Genomic DNA, 21,690 nt, shown 5'->3' on the forward strand with positions numbered 1-21,690 from the left:
AATCAAGTTGGAGAATACTGATTAGAATGCGAATCCTTACAACCAGCCAGGCTATGAGCTCTATGGCTAAGCCAGTTCTCCACCCATCTAGCTAGCTCACCTTTTATCCCGTGAGATTTAACCTTTTGCACCAGCCTGCCATGAGGGACCTTGTCAAATGCTTTACTAAAATCCATATAGACGACATCCATGGCCCTTCCCTCGTCAATCTTTTTTGTCACCTCCTCAAAAAACTACGCTGTTTTAAATAATTCTGTTGTGGTAAGTTATGAAAGACCTTTGAAAATCCAGATATGCAAGGATTGTTGAGAGGTTCTGCTATCTCCACATTAATTTCCTTAGCAACCCATGATGGATCCCAAGTGACAATCTCATTCTATCTTGTAGCCTTGTGAGCTTTGGGTCTTTAAGTTTTTACATTTCAGATGTTCTATTTAAATCTAATCACTCAAACATACTGAGAACCCCTTGTTTCCAATGCTATTTTATTTTCTCTATCACTATCCTAATAACTTTGGACAACTACACTTGTCAAGAGTAACAAATGACCCCAGGGCCTGAATTTCACGCTCCCACACTGGCAGGTTTTTAGATGATGGGGGCAGCATGAAATTGAAGGAACGGGAAGGCCTTGAACAGGGTACCAGCCCTAGTCCCAACAGAGGCCCTTTATTGACCACTTAATGGCAGTTTTCCAGCTCCCATCAGGAGCTCCCTTTTGACTTTGCAGCCCCTCCCCCAGCCTTTCTTCCAACTCTCAAATCACCTCCCCTTCCTGCTCTGAGATGCCAAACCTACCTTGCCGTCAGGCCCTGTCACCTGGGTTCTGGCATGTTGAAGAGCTTCCTCCTGTCCACTGCAGGGATTAGAGAGCTGCTGCAGCAACTCTCCATGGTAGGTCTTCCTTCCAAATGAGGGGTTGAAGTCCTACCTGCAGCCAATTGATGCTCATACAAGTGTGAAATACTTGCAGTTAGTCAGAGTTGGTGGGATATGCTCTTCAAATGGCAGGAAGGGAACCCCACCATCAGAAATACTTGGGCCCAGATGTTATAATGGATACTGCTATAAAATATTTGTTTTGACTATCTTTTGGAAACAGATGATGATTTTGATGCAGATCGTGATTGGCTATCTAAAACAATATCTGAGCGCAGTAGTACAATCACAACAAAAAGAGGTGGCAGCTGTGGGTTCCAGGTACCTCCATTTGAAGATTTTCTGTTCCTCAACGATCACAGCAGAGAAAGCCCCAATTGCAGTAGGTAAGGCATTTTGGTGTTGTAAATGTTAGTGACTATTACAATGTCACCCAATGTGCTTTTTTTTTCTGAAAAGATTCGAAGTGTTAACACCCAAACAAGGATTGTTTTATTATACTCTTAAAGAACAAGAGTTGTAGCCATGAATTTAATTTTAAACCAAGTCATTGGTCACTGTTAACCATTGACAAAGTAGATTTGCAAGCAGAGGCTGTGCATTGTCCTGTATGTATGCATGATGACAACATCAATATGAAAATAATAGATTATGTGTGACAGTGTCACCACAAGGATGTCCTGCAGCAATGTGTTTATCAGCCCAGTTTTTCTAAAACGTTTTTGGTTGAAGGACCTCTTTTTTTTTGAAAATCTGGAGATTGCAGGTGGATTCTTAAAGGGACAGAGTAAGGGTCACATGACCTGGGTAACCAATCTAGGAGCAGGGTGGGGAATCGCCCTGGTGAGCTCTGGTTTCTGTTCCAGTACCATCTTGGAAACTGGCAGCCATGAAGCTACAAGCCTCTAATATAGTTGTATGTAAATAAACACTGCAGTTGTTTAACTGGTGAACAGGAATTCTTACATTAGTGCCAAAGATAAAAGAGCAAAAAAGCAGTCCCACGATCGTGAATATAAAGTTGTGTTGAAATTCAGTTCAAGTTGAGAAACAAATGTGTCTGCAGATATGCCCCTATTCGGACAGATCCTTTTGATGCTTCTGGAGGATTGGACACATTACATTGAATGTTTGGACTCCTATTTTCAGGGCAATGATTGGTACCTTTTCAGGTGTAACTGTCCACTGCCCATATTAAGTGTTTTGGGTCTTTTTTCTCCACCTCTGCAGTTTATTATCCTGTTTACACTGGAATACCATTGTCAAACTAAAGTGCACCATTTCTTGCATGGGGGGGCATCACCAGTAAATGGGACCACAGCTTTATCCTAGTCCAGTAACTGAGTATGGCAAGCAGATCAATGATTAAAACTCATTAGTCCAAGCTGCTGGGGAAAATTGAAGTGGTGTTCCTTCTCCTTTTTAATAAACCCAGCCCAGTGAATCCATTCCATTTGGGGTCTTTAGTCTTCTCTCTCTAGATTCTGAGACCCTTCGAATCTAGTTATTTGTTCCTGCACTTCTGCCCCAGTACCAGTTTGGTGATCTGAGTCTTTCTGTATGAGCTGCTACATTCCTAGGTCTGACATTGAATCCTCAAGATGTGTGAACCTTCAGCTCTGCATTTGAATAGATAAAGAATCAAAATAGCAACGAAGAGCATGTACCTGACCCTTGCTGTTGCCTTTATTTTACAAGCCCCACCTGTGACTCCACAGACCCATGGTTCTGAGATTCCCTGTTGATTTAGCAGTAGAAGTCAAGTTTCATTGTTGTCAACCTTTTCAAAAAATGGATTATTTTTGGTCCAGTTTACAGCTAGAGTCATGTTCTGGGAGTGAAATGACTCTTCAAAATTGAATGACAAATGTGTTTAATTTGGAATAAAGAAATTAAGTGTGATTGTCATCTGGTTTCTCCATCTTCGTTGATTTATTTGTTATGAAGTGCCACTACTTTGGGTATTTTCAATTAATTTATTGTGCAGTTTGGTGTATGATGCACCTTCAAAGGAAGAATTGGAACAAAGGATTTCTGAACTGGAGAAACAAATTGAAACCCTGACAGAAGAAAAAGAAAGCAAGAAGCATAAGGTCAGTGCCTGTAAAACAAATGAGATTTCAATCATATTCCTTTAATTCTGTCAGCATTAATAAAGCACATCTATCTTTGTCCATCAAATGAGATCAGGATTGTAGTTGGGTGTTGGGGTCAAGTTTGGGTTCCAAGGGGTAGTCAGGTCTGATGAGGAGGGGGTAGGGTTAGGTCAGCGTATTTGTTGGCCTGGGGGAGTTAATTGGAGGTCGAGGGTGAAGTCTGTAGAGGAGTGGGGGTCAGTGTGAGTGATTAGAAGGGTATTGGGAGGCACAGTTGTGTTATCCAGGAGTTGGACTGGAATTTTTCTAACTTGCTAACTATCTGAGGTTAAAACTTCCTGGCAATCCCTTGGAGGTTTGGAGACTTTGGCAAGGTCACACTTTGTGGGTCAGACGTCAGGAAGATCTGGGCCATCTGTTTTTCCATTCTTCTAAATTGGTCATGTTCTCAACTCTGATCTATTTGAATTCAAGATCTGCAAGAAACTGAGTTTTTTTTTTGAAAGTTGCATCTCTAGTTGATTTTGAAAGGTAGTAATGTGGTGTTCCATGAGTTGGTTAAGGAACAACAAGGAATGTCATGCTTTTCTCTTTGGATTACAGAATGTGTGAATACTTGCCTGTAATAGAATTTAAGGCTGCCCCTTTTCCTGGTCAATTTTTGGCTTTGTACTCTGCTGTAGGTGATTTAGACAAGATGGTACAAAGCTAAGAGACTAAGAAAATGTGAGAAGTGATCTTCTGAGATGGTGATTTATAGGCTGAAGAGTAATCTTGTCCGTTTTGTAGCAATAGGATTTGTGAGCTGCCTTCAAGCTTTTGAGACATTTTTCCAATTTTTAAATAGTGCAAGGACAAAACTAAAGGTTCTGCATCTAAATGCATGTAGCATCTGTAACAGAACAGATGAATTGAGAGATCAAATAGAAATCAATATTTATCTGACAGTCATTACAGATATGGCTACAAAATGACTGGCTGGGACCTGAATACTCAAGGATGCATGACATTTTGGAAGGACAGGAAACTAGAAAAAAGTGGAGGAATAACTCTAATTATGGCACTAGCACGTTGGAGGGATGACCTTCTAGATGTAGAATCTGTTTGGGTAGAGATAATAAAAATGGGGAGTCACTTGGAGTAGTTTGCAGATTTCCCCACCCCACTTCCCCAAACAACAGGATGGGGTATATAGGAAGAAATGATGTGAGCTTGTGGCATAGTCTTCCTTGGTAGTAGAGGCAGGGTCATTGAATATTTTTAATGCAGATTCCTGATTAACAAGGATATAGGGGTAGGCAGGAAAGTGATGTTTGAGGCCGCATTCAGATCAGCCATGATCTTATGGTGGAACAGGTTCTAGGGGCCAATTGGCATTCTCTTGCTCCTAATTTATGTTCGAATGTTCATAGAATACAAAAACTGCAGTGCTGTCCTTAAGAACATTGTTTTCTTGCCCAAATGGTGGAAAATTCTTTATTCTTTCTCATGTCTCCTCTACTCTTTCCCTATCTCTGATCCTGCTCTAGCCTTGTCCTCGCATACATTGGGGAAAGACCAAGGTTTATTACAAAACCTCAGTCTACATCTGATTAGGAAGTGGGGAAAGACAAGCGAGACTCCAGGGTTAAATCTCTCGAAGCCCTTCTGGTTTCAACTGTGAAAATACTTGCTTTTCTTTTACTGTTTTTTGATTTTAATCACTTGCCTAATATTTCAGGATTATACAAGCCATGTTGTGAAACAATTACAGGTCAGTATTGATACTTGAGCTTTACTCAAAAAGGGTATGTGAGGGTTGTTCTGTCAAACTGTTACGAGATTCAATGTGCCTCCTCTTCTGAGTATCAATAATACTTTCCAGCTTGATGCAGAAAGCTCAAAATTGGAGAATGATCAACAGAGAGAAGAAATTAAAGAATTAAAAAAACTCCTGAAAGAACAGGCAGAGAATGCAAAATACTTCAAAATGGAGAATGAGAAGCAGAGAAAGGAAATCCAAGAACTAGAAAAACTGAGGGGAAGAATTGAAGAATTGAAAGAGAAACGAGAAATTGAAGAGTTTGAGTTCTTGGAAAAAGAAGCTGAGAAAGAGGAGAAGGTAAGAAGTGAATTTTGAAAATATTTAGCCTGCAGTACCACAACAGTGACCTTGCAAAAGGCGATCGGTAAAGACCAGGAATGAAGGCTAGCTTCATTTTATATGAAAAAAAATTCACATCAATCCCATTTCAGCTTTTGCACAGATTTTCCTTGCTTGTGCTTTGTGCACAATGCAGGATGCCTGATTCACCATCCATTAACTGAAATAAACAAACCATTAGGCAGATTCCATTGGAATGTGCAACCCTCCTTCATTACTAATAAGATGATTATTTAAGTCCCAGGTAGAATAGAGAAAAATCTAGTTCTGTTTGTTTAAAACAAGCATTTGAATTTTAAATTTATGGCATTGTCGGACTGGGATCCAAATAAGTTAGCAAACACTGGGGATGTGGTGTGATTTAGAATGTGGGCAATAGATTGTGATGGGATCAAACTTATGCAGGGTGGGATGCTGGCCAGGAGAACATTGGAATAGTTAAGACTGAGCTATTGGATAACTGTTTATAGATGAGACATAGATGAGTGTCCAAATCAGCCGATCTGTTGCTGAAACAATGTTAGAGCTGGAAGTCATCGGTCTTGGCTGGGAGAGTGGAAGTGCATTAGAAGTTCTTCACTGGATCAACATGATGAGATTGTGAATGATTTGTTTATGCCAAGACAGTTGTCAGGGGAAGGGATAGAATCCACTAGGGAATGGAATATATGGTTGGGGTCGGAAACAGTAACTTTGGTCTCCCCAATAGTTGGAGGAAATCTCTGGATGGCAAACTGAGACATTGGAGGGTTTGTGAGAGATGGTGAGGTAGATCTGGATGCCATCAGGTACATGTAGATCCTGCCATGTTTTCAGATTCACGTTGCAAGTAGAAGCATGAGAAATACCAGCTTGATTTACAACCATCAATTCTAATATAATCTCCCTTCCTGGGCTGCTTGCAGGCACAACAAAAGCATGAAAATGCAACATTAAGGGAGCTGATTCACAATTCTGAGATTGTCAACCAGGGACTTGAGGTAAGTGATTTTGTATTTAAATATTCTGCTTTTAATGAACATTAAGGTACAATTTATTCACCAATTTAAGAAAATGGACATTCTCTGCTGATCTCAATTATAAATTATTTAAAAACAGTTCTTTGTTCATTTGGAGAGAGTTGCTATGCTCATAGAACACAAGATTGCTCCTGCCAGGGCTCAGTGGTATCTGTTTTCTAAAAGTTGTAGTATTTTTATTTAGTAAAGTCGATCTTTAAATCATGGAAAGTGTAATGTAATCCTCACTACAGCAATGGGGAAAACTGCTGAAAAATAATACTTTAAGGAAGAGCACGATATCTTGTGTTTTTTTAACCATTTACTTTGCATGTGATGAAATCCAAAACCGTTACATAATATCAAACACAAAATATCGGAGCAGATGTTGGCCATTCAGTCCCTTGAGCCTGCTGTGCCATTCAATACAATCATGGTTGATCTGTTTGCATTGAGTTCCACATTCCTATCTACCCCTGATAGCCTTGGATTGTTTTGGGCAATGAAATCAATCTACCTCTGCCTTAAATACTGTGATCCCGGTTCCAAAGTTGCACAACCCTCTAGAGAAAACATTCGCCTCAGCTGTCCTGTAAAGACAATGCCTGGTTCTGGATTCCATCGCAAGAGGGAGCATCTTTTCCACAGAACCTGCTTTGGGAACCTGGTATCTGATATCTGAGCTATATGGCCAACTCAGCAAACTGCTGGCAGATTATCATAGCCTCGATGCTTTTGGTGCTTGCTTGTTAAACTGTCTGAATTGAGGGTTAAGAATGTAGAGTCCCGGTTTTAATTTAAGATAAATTGGGGGTTGTTTGCTTTTTGTTCAGTAGGCATATTTGAACAAACCATGTTTGAACCTTTTGACTTCAGGGCCTTTGACCTCAGGGCATTCTGCAAGGCTCTTAGAAGCAAGAATGCCCTGAGGCTGATGGGCAGAACATTGCTGAGGGTGGAACCATCCTCTCGGAGAAAAACTAGTGGATGTTGGATTTTTTTAGAAAAAGTACAAAGGAAGCTGACCTGGAGGTTGTACGTCATCCAGTCTGTTATGTTTAAGTAGATAACTCAGTTCTGCATGTTCAGAGGGGAAAAGAGGGAATTCTATAAAATTGGAACGGACCAAGTAGCTCTAAAGAGAGCAGTCCAGCAAAAGAGTAGATGCCAAGGGAGTGTGGTGGGTTGTGGTGTCTGACCATTAGTGACATCTACATTTGGATCAGTAGGAATATACCATTACATCTTAGACCCAAGCTGTAACCTGCGCAGCCAGAAAAACAGTCTGCCTTCCAGAATGAGTGAAAAGCCTATCAGAATAAAAGGCACATAGGTTAAACTGGGCTAAGTCTGTTGTATTGAGTTTAAGGTAGAAGCTCATTTTGTTTAGAATCCTTATTTGTTTGCTCAGTGTACCTAATTTAGTCGTTTTTGTATTTTGTTTAGGTTTTTAAGTAAAGATTCTTGGTGTTTCAATTTAATCTTGGCGTACTGCTGTTAATTTCCTTGCCCTTGGTTCTTCTACGCATTACATTCTTTAAATTATGATCCATCAAGCTAGATCTTAATGAGCATTAGGCTTGTCCAGTATTCTCGTAGCATTGAGAGGTCACTGATGTTTTATGCATCTTGCCTCCTGTTTAATATGAAAGAAGTTTGTCAAGTGGCACTGACAGTATGACTCCAGTGCATTGAAGTGTCACATAGAACATAGAACAGTACAGGCCCTTCGGCCCTCGATGTTGTGCTGAGCTTTGTCCGAAACCAAGATCAAGCTATCCCGCTCCCTATCATTCTAGTGTGCTCCATGTGCCTATCCAATAACCGCTTGAAAGTTCCTAAAGTGTCAGACTCCACTATCACAGCAAGCAGTCCATTCCACACCCCAACCAGTGAGTAAAGAACCTACCTCTGACATCCCTCCTATATCTCCCACCATGAACCTTAGTTATGCCCCCTAGTAACAGCTACATTCACCTGAGGAAATAGTCTCTGAACATCCACTCTATCTATCCCCCTTATCTTATAAACCTCTTAAGTCACCCCTCATCCTCCTCCGCTCTAAAGAGAAAAGCCCTAGCTCCCTCAACCTTTCCTCATAAGACCTACCCTCCAAACCAGGCAGCATCCTGGTAAATCTCCTCTGCACTCTCTCCAATGCTTCCACATCCTTGTTATAGTGAGGTGACCAGAACTGCACACAATATTCCAAATGTGGTCTCACCAAGGTCCTGTACAGTTGCAGCATAACCCCATGGCTCTTAAACTCAAACCCCCTGTTGATGAACCCCAACACACTATAGACCTTCTTCACGGCTCTATCCAGTTGAGTGGCAACCTTCAGAGATCTGTGGATATGAACCCCAAGATCTCTCTGTTCCTCCACATTCCTCAGAACCCTGCCGTTGACCCTGTAATCCGCATTCAAATTTGTCCTACCAAAATTAATCGCCTCGCACTTATCAGGGTTAAACTCCATCTGCCATTTTTCGGCCCAGCTCTGCATCCTATCAACGCCTCTTTGCAGCCTACAACAGCCCTCCACCTTGTCCACTACTCCACCAATCTTGGTGTCATCAGCAAATTTACTGACCCACCCTTCAGCCCCCTCCTCCAAGTCATTGATAAAAATCACAAATGGCAGAGGACCCAGCACTGATCCCTGTGGTGCACCGCTGGTAACTGGTCTCCAGTCTGAAAATTTTCCATCCACCACCACCCTCTGTCTTCTATGAGATATGATGTGGAGATGTCAGCGTTGGACTGGGGTAAACACAGTAAGAGTTTTAACAGCACCAGGTTAAAGTCCAACAGGTTTATTTGGTAGCAAATGCCATTAGCTTTCGGAGTGTTGCTCCTTCGTCAGATGGAGTGGAGCAGCGCTCCGAAAGCTAATGGCATTTTCTATGAGAGAGCCAGTTACTTATCCAATCGGCCAAATTTCCCTCTTCCCACACCTTACTTTCTTCATGAGCCTACCATGGGGAACCTTATCAAATGCCTTACTAAAATCCATGTATACGACATCAACTGCTCTACCTTCATCATCTACACATTAGTTACCTCCTCAAAGAATTCAATCAAATTTGAGGCAAGACTTTTCCTTCACGAATCTGTGTTGACTATCCTGGATTAAGCTGCATCTTTCCAAATGGTCATAAATCCTATCCCTCAGGACCTTTTCCATTAACTTACTGACCACCAAAGTAAGACTAACCAGCCTATAATTACCAGGGTCATTCCTATTTCCTTTCTTGAACAGAGGAACAACATTCGCCACTCCAGTCCTCTGGCACTATCCCCGTGGACAGTGAGGACCCAAAGATCAAAGCCAAAGGCTCTGAATCTCAGCCCTTGCCTCCCAAAGAATGATGTCACTTGCCTCCCGTTCATTGCCCATGTTTCTGCTCCATATAGTAAGGAAAGGGTCATGGTGGTAGACCTTGAGCTTCTTTTCAGTTTTGACATTGATCTTCAAACACCCACTTCCTCAGGTTGCCAAAGGGTTCACCAGATTTCGGGCAAAGCTGGATTTCATCATCAACCTCAGACTTGTGCAGAAAGTTTGCAAGGTAGTAGAAGTGTTCTGAGTTTTCCAGGCACTCCTCGTGAATCCTAATGGGATTGGGCCATGTGCCTTTGGACCTTGCTGATGGAAGAGTTTGGTCTTAATGTTGAGTGCAAGTCCCATCTTCTCGTGTGCCTCAGTAAATACATTGATTCTCAAGATCCTTTTCAAACACAGTTCTTACTGCAGCATATTGGAGCTCAATGATTGTAGATAGGATAGTCTTGGTTTTTGATTGGAGTCACCTGAGATTAGTTCAGAATGCATGGCTTATGTGTTTGATAAGTTGCACTCCAGCAGGCAGCTGGTCTCTAGTCAGACAGCAGAAAGGATGATCAATAAAAGACTTGGAATGATGACACAACCTTGTTTGACTCCTGTCTTAACCTCGAGTCTATAATGGATCAGTTAAGGATCACTGCTCATATCATCACCACTCATGTATCATAGACTAGGCGAAAAATAGTCATGAATTCTGAGGGTATTATACTACAAACTTCTAGAGTGCCTCACAATTTACAGAATTGAAGGCTATGTAGCAAGGTTGACGTCTCTTGTAGTTAGTATGCTGGAAAATTCATGTCACTCGTGCCTCTTGATGGCTGAAACCCACTGACATTCAGGGAGTAGCTCTTCAAGTGTAATTTGATTCCGAAGGATTCTTGTAATCTTTCCTGCAATAGTAATCAGGGAGATGCTGCTGTAATTTCCACAGTTGGATTGTCCCCTTTCTTGATTATTGTCATCTATCTTAAGATCATTTGAGGAGTTCCTCTCTGTTGCAGATCTGACGGACTGGAGTATGGAGCTGTAATGTTGGCTCCTTTCCTTGATAAAGATTCCAGTGGAGATTCCATCGCATCCTGCAGTTTTGTTGTTCATTTGTGAGATTGCTTTTATCACATCCATTGATGGCAGTGACGTTCCAAGCTCTTCTCTAACTGGGTGCTGAGGGATGGCGTTGAAAACAATCCCTCCTTTAACAATTCATTCTTGATTGAATGCACCCTCGGGCCTCCGAGGAGCTGGCTCTTGGGCCAAAATTGATCGAGGCACCCAAGTTCAGTTCCAGCTTGAGGTGTCTGTCTGTGTGGAGTTTGTATGTTCTGTGTCTGCATGGGTTTCCTCTCTCAATCCAAAGATGCATGGGTTAGGTGGATTGGCCTTGCAAAATTGGCCCTTAGTGTCCCGAGATGTGTAGGTTAGAGGGGTTAGTAAATTGAGTTACAGGGCCAGGGTCTGGATAAGATACTGTCCGAGGGCTGTTGCAGGCTTGATGGACCGAATGGCTTCCTGCACTGTAGGGAATCGTAGAATCCCCACAGTGCAGAAGGAGGCCACTCAGCCCATCGAGTCTGCACCAACCACAATCCCACCCAGGCTCCACCCCTGTAACCCCACATGTACCCTGCCAATACCCTAACACTAGGATCAATTTACCATGGCCAATCAACCTTACCTGCATACCTTTGGGCTCTAGGAGGAAGCTGGAGCACCCAGACAGTTGAACCCCAAACACTACAGTGTTTCCCTCCCTACCTCCTCCTCTAACCCAAACAAAAGTCATCGGGAGGACCACAAGCAAGGGAGAGGAGTTGAGATTATTTTATCCTTTTTACCTGTATACGGGTAGTATGGCAGTTAGGGCAGTGGTGTGCTCCTCCTGCTAGATGTGGAGAAATCGGGGAGCAATCCTCCCTGACAATTTTGTCTGCAGGAAGTGTCCAGTTGCAGCTCCTCAGACCGCATTGTTCAGTTGGAGCAGCAGGCAGATGCACTGCGGAGCATACAGGAGGCAGAGAGTGTGATAGACATTAGTTACAGGGAGGTTGTCACACCACAGGTTCAGACAGGTAGATGGGTGACCGTCAGGAGAGGCAGGCAGATAGTGCAGGAATCTTATGTGGCTATTCCCCTTTCAAGCTGGTATACCATTTTGGATACTGTTGAGGGGGATAGCCAGTCGGGGAGATGTCTGTGGCAGCACACCTGGTTCTGCTGTAGAGCAGGATTGGGCAAAGAGCAAGCGAGCAGTAGTAATAGGGGCCTCACTAGTTAGAGGCACAGACAGGCGTTTCTGTGGCCGCAATCAAGACTCCAGGATGGTGTTGACCCTCTGGTGCCAGGGTCAAGAACATCTCAGCAATTGCAGGACATTCTTAAGGGGGGGGGGTGAGCAGCCAGAGGTCGTTGTACATATTGGTACCAACGACATAGGTAGGAAAGGGGATGAGGTCCTGAAGTGTGAATAGGATAAGGCTAAAGTGCAGGACCTCAAGGGTGGTAATTTCTGGACTACTACCGGTGCCACATGCTAGTGAGAGTAGGAATAGGGAGATTAGGTAGATGAATGCATGTCTTGAGAGCTGGGGCAGAGATTTAGATTTTTGGATCATTAGAATCTTTTCTGGGGAAGGGGTGATGTGGTCAAGAGGGACGGGTTACACCTGAACTGGAGGGGGACTAACATCCTGGCGGGAAGATTTGCAAGAGCCATTGGGAGGGGTTAAACTAGTTTGGCAGGGGGGTGGGATCCAAAGCAGGAGGGAAGGTTGAGGACAGCACAAAAGAGCACATTAAGTAGCAAAGGCAGTGTTAGTAATCCTAGTACCAGACAGATCAGGCAAGAGCAAGACAGAGCAAGGGAAGTCCAGATTAAACTGCATTTATTTCAATGCATAAGGCCTGACGGGCAAGGCAGATGAACTCAGGGCATAGATGAGTCCATGGAACTGGGATATTATAGCCATTACTGAAACATGGCTAAGGGAGGGACAGGACTGGCAACTCAACGTTCCAGGGTACAGATACAATAGGAAAGATAGAACAAGAGGTAAGAGAGGCGGGGGAGTTGCACTTTTTTGATTAGGGAAAACATCATGGCAGTACTGAGAGGGATACATCTGAGGGTTTGGCCACTGAGTCTATATGGGTAGAACTGAAATAAGGGGGAAATCACTTTGATAGGCCCCCAAATAGTGGGTGGGAAATTGAGGAGCAAATACATAAGGAGATTACGTAGCTCCAAGAAAATTAGGGTGGTAATAGGGGATTTTAACTTTCCCAACATTGACTGGGACAGCCACAGTATTAGAGGGTTGGATGGAGAGAAATTTGTTGAGTGTATTCAGGAGGAATTTCTTCAGTATGTGGATGGCCTGACTACAGAGGGGACAAAACTTGACCTCTTGGGAAATAAGGAAGGGCAGGTGGCAGAATTGTTAGAGGGATCACTTTGGGACCAGTGATCATAATTCTATTTTAAGATAGCTATGGAGAATGATAGGTCTGGCCCAAAAGTTAAAATTCTAAATTGGGGCAAGGCCAATTTTGATATCAGGCCGGAACTTTCAAAAGTTAATTGGGGGAGTCTGTGGGAAGGCAAAAGGAAGTCTGGTAAGTTGGAGGCTTTCAAAAGTGTTAACCAGGGTTCAGGGGAAGCACATTCCTCTTAGAGTGAAGGGCAAGGCTGGCAGAAGAAGGGAACCCTGGATGACTCAGGATATTGAGGCTCTGGTCAAGGAGGAGGCATGCATAGGCAGCTGAGATCAAGTGAATCCCTTGAGGTATAGGGGGTGTAGGAGTAGAGTTGAGAGAAATCAGGAGGGCAAAAGGGACACGAGATTGTTTTGGCAGATATGGCAAAGGAGAATCCAAAGAGCTACAAATGAAGGGCAAAAGAGTAACAAGGGAGAGAGTAGGGCCTCTTGAGGATCAACAAGGCCATCTATGTATGGATCCACAAGGGATGGGTGCGATCCTAATTGAATATTTCTCATCAGTATTTACTATTGAGAAAAGCATGGATGTTAGGGAACTTGGGGAAATAAATAGTGATGTCTTGAGTGTACATACTACAGAGGAGATGCTGGAAGTCTTGAAGCGCATCAAGGTTGATAAATCCCCAGGACCTGATGAAGTGTATCCCAGGACGTTGTGGGAGGCTAGGGAGGAAATTGCGGGTCCCCCTAGCAGATATTTGAATCATCGATAGTCACAGGTGAGGTGCCTGAAGATTGAAGGGTGGAAAATGTTGTGGCTTTGCTTAAAAAGGGCTGCAAGGAAAAGCCTGGGAACTATAGGCCAGTGAGCCTCATCTGTGGTGGGTAAGTTGTTGGAAGGTATTTTGAAAGATAGGGTCTACAGGCATTTGGGGACAGTTAGCATGTCAGAGTGGAAAATCATGTCTCAATTTGAGTTTTTTGAAGGGATAACAAATAAGGTAGATGAGGGCAGTGCAGTTGATATTGTCTACATGGACTTTAGCAAGGTCTTTGACAAGGTACCACATGGTAGGTTGTTGCATAAGGTTAAATCTCTCTGGATCCAGGGTGAGGTATCTAAATGGATACAAAATTGGCTTCTTGACAGAAACTACAGGATTGTTTTTCAAATTGGAAGCCTGTGACCAGTGGTGTGCCTCAGGGATCAGTGCTGGGTCCACTATTTGTCATTAATAATGATTTGGATGAGAATATAAGATGGTTAGTAAGTTTGCAGATGACACCAAGATTGGCATAGTGGACAGTGAAGAAAGTTATCTCCAATTGCAACGGGATCTTGATCAATTGGACCAAGTGGGCTGATGAATGGCAGATGGAGTTTAATTTAGATAAATGTGAGGTATGCATTTTGGTAGATTGAACCAGGGCAGGACTTACTCAGTTAATAGGGTGTTGGGGAGAGTTGCAGAACAGATCTAGGGGTACATGTTCATAGCTCCTTGAAAGTGGAGTCACAGGTGGACAGTGGTGAAGAAGGCATTCAGCATGCTTGGTTTCATTGGTCAGAACATTGAATACAGGAGTTGGGATGTCTTGTTGAAGTTGTACAAGACATTGGTAAGGCCACACTTGGAATATTGTGTACAGTTCTGGTCGCCCTATTTATAGAAAGGATATTAAACTAGAAAGAATGCAGAAAAGATTTACTAGGATGCTACCAGGACTTGATGGATTGAGTTATAAGGAGAGACTGGATAGACTGGGACTTTTTTCTCTGGAGCGTAGAAGGCTGAGGGGTGATCTCATAGAGGTCTATAAAATAATGAGGGGCACAGATCAGCTAGATAGTCAATATCTTTTCCCAAAGGTAGGGGAATCTAAAACTAGAGGGCATAGGTTTAAGGTGAGAGGGGACAGATTCAAAATTGTCCAGAGGGGCAATTTTATCAGAGGGCAGTGAGTGTCTGGAACAAGTTGCCAGAGGTAGTGGTAGAGGCAGGTACAATTTTGTCTTTTAAAAAGCATTTAGACAGTTCTATGGGTAAGATGAGTATAAAGTGATATAGGCCAAATGCAGGTTTTAGCTTAGAGGTTTTTTAAAAAAAAGGGACGGCATGAACAAGTTGGGCCGAAGGGCCCGTTTCCATGCTGTAAACCTCTGACTGACTATGACATGGGGAAAATATGCAAACTTCACACAGACAGCCACCTGTGGCCGGAATTGAATTCGGGTCCCTGGCACTGAGGCAGCAGTGCTAACCACTGCACCACCATGCTGCCCCTTTGCCACTGTATCACCCCATGGATAACAGATGTAAGCATGTGCTTTGCACCTTGTTTACCTTCAATCAGTTCATCAGTATCCAAATCACTTGTCAAACTAATCCTGATGTTTCCTGACACAAAATCCAAGCGTGTCTCTGCAGGCATTGTTGACATTTGACTAGAGGCCATTCCAAGCACTGAGGACACTGAGCGTCTTCAGTTCACTATCAAATTTTGATAGTGTTTTTCCCAAAGACATTGGAATTAGAGCTTTGACGTTGATCTTTCATGGACAAAACATTCAATTACTTTGTAAAGAAAAGGGAGGTTAGAGATGGGTTGGTAGATCTTGGTGCTTGATATCAAGCAGACACTATAGTGGGAATTTTAATTTCTTAACAGGCAGAACTAAAGACTAAGACTGACAGGCTGAAAGAACAGGAACAGAATCTCCTGGATCTTCAACAACAGTTAGAACGATTTAAAGAAGTATTGAACGGCAAGGTGAATCTTGAGACGTTAACAGTACAGGTAAGGGTGGAGTATTGATTTATCATATTTAACATTTTTATTTTATTTAGAGTCTTGGAGGCATTCTTTGGTCAAGGAAGATAGAAGAATTTTAGTAACTTAATTTGAGCTTTGCCAAAAATCATAATGGAACTTTTGTTAACTTGTAATGAATCCTATTAAAGTTTTTACGAGGGTGTTTTGTATTTTGTATGTCATTTCTTTACATTATAAAGAAAATGGATTTATATTCACTTTTTTGCTGACTTGTATTTTAGATCAAACAACTGCAGCAATCACTGAATGATGCAGAAGTTGTAACACTGGATGCAAAGAAAGAAGCTTCCTTTACTAGAAGTGAAAATCTGGAGCTGAAGGAAGAAATGGTAGTTAATAGTTCTTGATGCAACTTCAATAATTGCTTGTATAATCCACTACAGTAATCACTGCTATGAATTTACATTGAACATGCTCCACACCACAACTCTTTGGGAGAGTTCCAAAGTTTTTAGGGCAAGGAAAGAATGAGTAGGCAGACTATATTTATTAGATGTCCTGATGGATACTAAGATGATTTGATTATTCATAGAAATCATAGAAACCCGACAGTGCAGAAGGAGGCCATTCGGCCCATCGAGTCTGCACCGACCACAATCCCACCCAGGCCCTACCCCCACATATTTACCCGCTAATTCCTCTAACCTACGCATCTCAGGACTCGAAAGTGCAATTTTTTTTTTAACCTGGCCAATCAACCTAACCCGCACATCTTTGGACTGTGGGAGGAAACCGGAGCACCCGGAGGAAACCCATGCAGACACGAGGAGAATGTGCAAACTCCACACAGACAGTGACCCAAGCCGGGAATCGAACCCAGGTCCCTGGAGCTGTGAAGCAGCAGTGCTAACCACTGTGCTACCGTGCCACCCTACACATGTCACATGTCTTTGTATACAGTGAAAAGTATTGTTTCTTGTGCGCTATACAGACAAAGCACTGTTCAGAGAAGGAAACGAGATTGAGCAGCACCAAATCTAAGATTGAATTAGAACATTGTTAGAGTTTAAGAGTTAGAATGAAGTTTTAGAAGCATAGAACGAGAATAAAAGATAGAATTAGAAGTTGTGCTCAGCACAGCTTGCAAGAAGTCGCCTCGTTCCAGCGCCATCTTGGAGGGGGGAGAAAGAAATGTTGCCTAGATGTTCTCTTTTGCTTGCTTCAAACAGTGTGTACTCTGCCACAATATAAAGACTGTGTGGATCTAAGGGAAGTGAAATGCGACAGGGAATTAGGAAAAGTCTCTGGCATGATGTCGGAAAAGATAGAGGAAGAGTGGGAGGGAGGAGCAGAAGAAAAAGTGAAGGATAAGGAGTGAATGTGCAAAGGAATGAGTAAATTGAAGGGCATATGAAAGATATTCAGAGCAGAGAAACGAAGAATGCGGTGAAAAAAACTGCAAAGATGACTGAGAAGGAAGTGCTTGTAAATTTGAGGAGGAAGGAAAGTGAAAGGAGTCTGGGCAGAGTGCAAGTGAGCAGAACATTTTTTTAAAATTCAAACAATACATGCAAAGTCACATTACAATGCCATATTTTGAATTTTTTTGCACACTATATTGTGGTTACACTAGGTGTTACAGAGCACTATTTATTCTGTCATTGTGGCTATTTTTAAAGGATGTAAAAATATTTTCCACTAGATTCTGTGGCATTACTACACCCTTTCTCAAAAGCTTGAAATACCTAGTCGAGACTCTGTTTCTGGGGCAGAGCTGCTGCTCGGAATATTGCTAAAGCCAAGGAGATTTGGGTGTCCCACTGCATTACACTTTGGGTTTCGGCAAGCAATTTTCCTTGCATAGCAAGGTCACTAAAGCCCCAGATGAATTCCTAACATCTATAGACTGCAGTAGATTATTGGGTGTCATTCCCATGCAGTGAGAGGTAATTGTTATATCTTGCTATAATGCTGAGAATGTGCTGATTTGTGATCTCGTCAGTACTGTTTAGATGACCAATGACCAACCTGTGCATAAAAAGTCTAATGTGGATACTATTACCACATCAGTTTTGAAGAGAAATGAATAGTTCAGTGCACTTTTCAGCATTGAGCTGTGTCATGGACTAACAAAGTGGCTTTTCTGTTGCAGGACATTTAACACCAGCAATACATTGACCACAGGATCTTATGATTAATTGGGTGTAGGTCAATCTAAATTGCAGATTAATTTAAAATGTATTTTTGTGGCAGTGTTTTGTTCCATTTGTGGAATGTCTATTTCAGAGGGGCAAGCACCACAAAAATACCCTCAGACCTATTCCAGGTAAGATGCTCCATAAAAGTAATCAAACAATGCCACCTTGGCTACAGATCAACAGAAAATCAGCCTTGGTTGCTTTGTGTGTAACAATGTTTCATACACTCAAAGTGGGAAAACTCAAACAATTCTTTACAAAATTACATTAGATGTTTATCAATTTTGGGCCCCACACCTCAGGAAGGACATACTGGCACTGGAGCGGGTCCAGCGGAGATTCACACGGATGATCCCAGGAATGGTAGGCCTGACATACGATGAACGTCTGAGGATCGTGGGATTATATTCATTGGAGTTTAGGAGGTTGAGGGGAGATCTGATAGAAACTTACAAGATAATGAACGGCTTAGATAGGATGGACGTAGGGAAGTTGTTTCCATTAACAGGGGAGACTAGGACGCGGGGGCACAGCCTTAGAATAAAAGGGAGTCACTTTAGAACAGAGATGAGGAGAAATTTCTTCAGCCAGAGAGTGGTGGGTCTGTGGAATTCATTGCCACAGAGGGCTGTGGAGGCCGAGACGTTGAGCGTCTTCAAGACAGAAATTGATAAATTCTTGATTTCTCGAGGAATTAAGGGCTATGGGGAGAGAGCGGGTAAATGGAGTTGAAATCAACCATGATTGAATGGTGGAGTGGACTCGATGGGCCGAATGGCCTTACTTCCGCTCCTATGTCTTATGGTCTTATGGTCTTATATGCTTAAAGCACAATTTTTACTATCATTAGGTTGAAAATGGTTGAGAATGTTTTTGGGCAAAGTACACAATTGTGACTGTATTCATTGCAATTACATGCCAGAAGGCTGAAAAGTCAACTGTTGTACTTCCGGGCTGAGAGAATAATATTGAGTTAGTAAAACTGTATTATGGTCCCAAGGTTGTTTATTTTAAATTTTTTGTGAACTGAAGGATAAAATGAGGGTGACCTATCAACGGATGGAAAAAGATGTGCAATTGTACAGCAGCCAGCGAGATACTGAGCGGTCACGCTACAAAGAAATGCAATGTGATTTACAGAGAGAATTAAATTCTGCTTTCAATGAAAATACCAAGCTCATGTCACTAATGGATGGAAAAGTCCCTAAAGGTACTGTTGGTGTAATATACTATTTCACATTTAAGGACCACATTGTGCAATGTTATTAATCATTAGCCTGGATTTGAATTTAGTTTTGGTTAACTAAATGAATTTATTTTGGTTTAGTTTGTAGTTCTATATGCCATTTTCTTTTTAAAAGGCAATGTCAGAAGTGGAATGCAGCTTTCCATCTTTCTCCTTCCCAAATTTCTATCTCTAAAATATAGCCTAACCTTTGCACTGGTGGTTTTTTGTCCTTCTCTAATTGTCTCAAGATTAACAAAGAGGAGACATTGCTGTCTGGTTCTTCCTTTTTGTGTTGCAGCAATTGCAGAAGTTTTACTTTATGACAATTTTACTTTATGATCATGTTTTTTTTTACTTATAAGGCCAAGTAAAATTATGTCTTGTGTATTATCAGACCTACTTTTATGATTAATTATAACTTGTTAGCCTCTGTATAGTATTATGTCTTACAAAGAAATTGGAGGATGATTTGCACCTCCCTAACATTGCTTGAGGCCAGTTTGACTCTATCAAGTGGATTTCAGTGGGCCAGCATTCCTGTGCAAAGTAACCATAGACCTTTCAATCTTTAAATTAGGATCTCCTGCCATTCTTAAGACCCTAAATTATTTTTGTGTACCAATGGACAGGCACACCCACATATGCTCTTCAGCACTAGGCTTGAAGGAGCAGTTGCAGGACACAAATGCATAGATGTAAATTCATGAACAGAAGGTACAGAAGCAAATACAAATGGTCCACTGTCTGCCTACCTACTTCCTCTGCCAAGCTCTCATCCTGGCTTGGCCCCACAAAAACTGACAGTTGGTTTGCCTTGGATTGGGCCTTTAAGGTGGGCAGTGCCCCCCTGATGTTTGTTATGCAAGTTGTCAGCTGGATTTTAATTTGTCATTCCTTGTGGTCTATTTTTTATCCTCTTGTGTACCATCTTGGCTGAGTCTGTGTGAGGTACGTCCTAGTGAGCACAGCTGTTGCACTGCCCAAAGCTGGTGTGAAATACATTGTGGGGATTTAGTATATTAGAAACCAAAAGCTTGATGTGCAGGTCTGTGAAACACCAATTGGCTGTTTTAAATGTACTAGCTGCAAAAATAAGATTCCACAGCCCTTGTTGCTCAATACCAATGTAACTGAGCTGGTGCACAATAAAACTCCATTATCTTTTGCCTTTGCTGTTGGACTTCTTCAAGGAAAGTTGTGCAGCTACCCTTAAAACTCGATGTTAATTTAAGAGGAATCAACATGGTGTTCCCATTATTGAAGCACATGTTAAATGGATTGTAAAGCATTTTGCTAACTGGCTGTTGTGTACATGTTGTATCATTTAGAAGATAGCAGATTTTTGAAACCATAATTGCAAAAAAGTAATCATTTTTGTACATCATGCTCTTGCCCTGATTCTTGTGTAGAGTACCTTAAATGCACATGCGTTGCATGGGTTTTGATAAAACTTCCTTCACTTAGTTGGAACTTTGCTCTTTCATTGTCAAAATTGCAATTTGGGAGCGAAATTAACAATGCTCCTATTTCAGCTCTGTTCTCCATTTGGTGAACCCCCATATTGCTGAGTTTCTCTCCATTATTGTGTGAATGCAGCCATTCAAAATAGGAATCCAGTTTTTTTTGCTAAAGCATATTTGTGCTGCATACCTAAGTGTGGAAGAGTCTATTTGCATTGGCAGAGTTCACTCGAGTTCTTTACAATTGTAGAATGGACTTATCAGCAAAAATGTAACATTTGGTGTGTAAGTAGGCTAAACCTCTAGCAAAAATCTTGCAAAACCCTTCAGGGCAATACAAGGTAAGCCGATAAAGAGGCAGCGAGTTTTTCAAAAATCTCTCACTTGTAATGATAGATCATAGTCCACACCATTCTGTTCAACTGAAGCCACCACCTCCATCAAAATTCTTGCTGTTTGAGTTGCCAAGAGTTGATTTATTTTTGTTGCCATTGCTCAGGAGTAAAACCTGGGTCTTTATGTACTAGTTCAGTATTGACTGCTGCCACAACTTGTGCTTAAAAGAAAAGTTATGCCATGTTTTGAAGAATCTGCAGACTCTCTCGGTATGAGCCAAGGAAGTGGAATAATCTGAGTCGAAGTTTCGGGGAATGGATAATGATGCCTCCAAATTTTCTTTGTGCACGCCCTGTTTATTTCAATGTACCGTACCTTTAAATATTTTTCAACCTGCCATACATGAAATCTTTAAAGGGACAGCTCAAGTTGATCCTTTGTTATTGCACTGCACAGCTCAGAGGAAACACAATGGAAATTATAAAGACTGTACTCTCTGAAAACACATTCATTGGATTCCCATGATTAAAATATTGCTGGAAATTGTAATTTTCCTTATCTTGCTTCCTTCCTACTACCACCTCTACCCTCCCAGTTCAGGATTAGTATCAGCACCACCTGGATATTTAAGTTTGTTCAGTAACAGTGAAATATTAAAACTGACAGTCAAAATACAAACCATCTGAAATTAGATTAAATCTAAATCTTCAGGAGATTGAATAGAGGGGGGTGATGATTACTGATCTTGCATTAATCATTTTGATGGAAAAAGCCAATTGCTAATGTTG

The 21,690-nt window shown here is 41.9% G+C and overlaps 1 protein-coding gene across 1 annotated transcript in view; it reads left to right on the forward strand.

The window, feature by feature from the left end:
* Positions 1-21,690, forward strand: part of cenpe (centromere protein E) — a 122,317-nt gene that overhangs the window by 50,854 nt on the left and 49,773 nt on the right. Inside the window, exons 15-22 of the mRNA XM_078215352.1 lie at positions 1,103-1,265; positions 2,867-2,972; positions 4,696-4,728; positions 4,840-5,076; positions 6,024-6,098; positions 15,576-15,704; positions 15,962-16,069; positions 18,911-19,088. Of these exons, the coding sequence (XP_078071478.1) occupies positions 1,103-1,265; positions 2,867-2,972; positions 4,696-4,728; positions 4,840-5,076; positions 6,024-6,098; positions 15,576-15,704; positions 15,962-16,069; positions 18,911-19,088 (1,029 nt within the window). The remainder of the gene's footprint in view (positions 1-1,102; positions 1,266-2,866; positions 2,973-4,695; positions 4,729-4,839; positions 5,077-6,023; positions 6,099-15,575; positions 15,705-15,961; positions 16,070-18,910; positions 19,089-21,690) is intronic.

The sequence above is a fragment of the Mustelus asterias genome, chromosome 6, assembly GCF_964213995.1.
Source record: "Mustelus asterias chromosome 6, sMusAst1.hap1.1, whole genome shotgun sequence".
In the NCBI taxonomy this organism is placed as follows: Eukaryota; Metazoa; Chordata; class Chondrichthyes; order Carcharhiniformes; family Triakidae; genus Mustelus; species Mustelus asterias.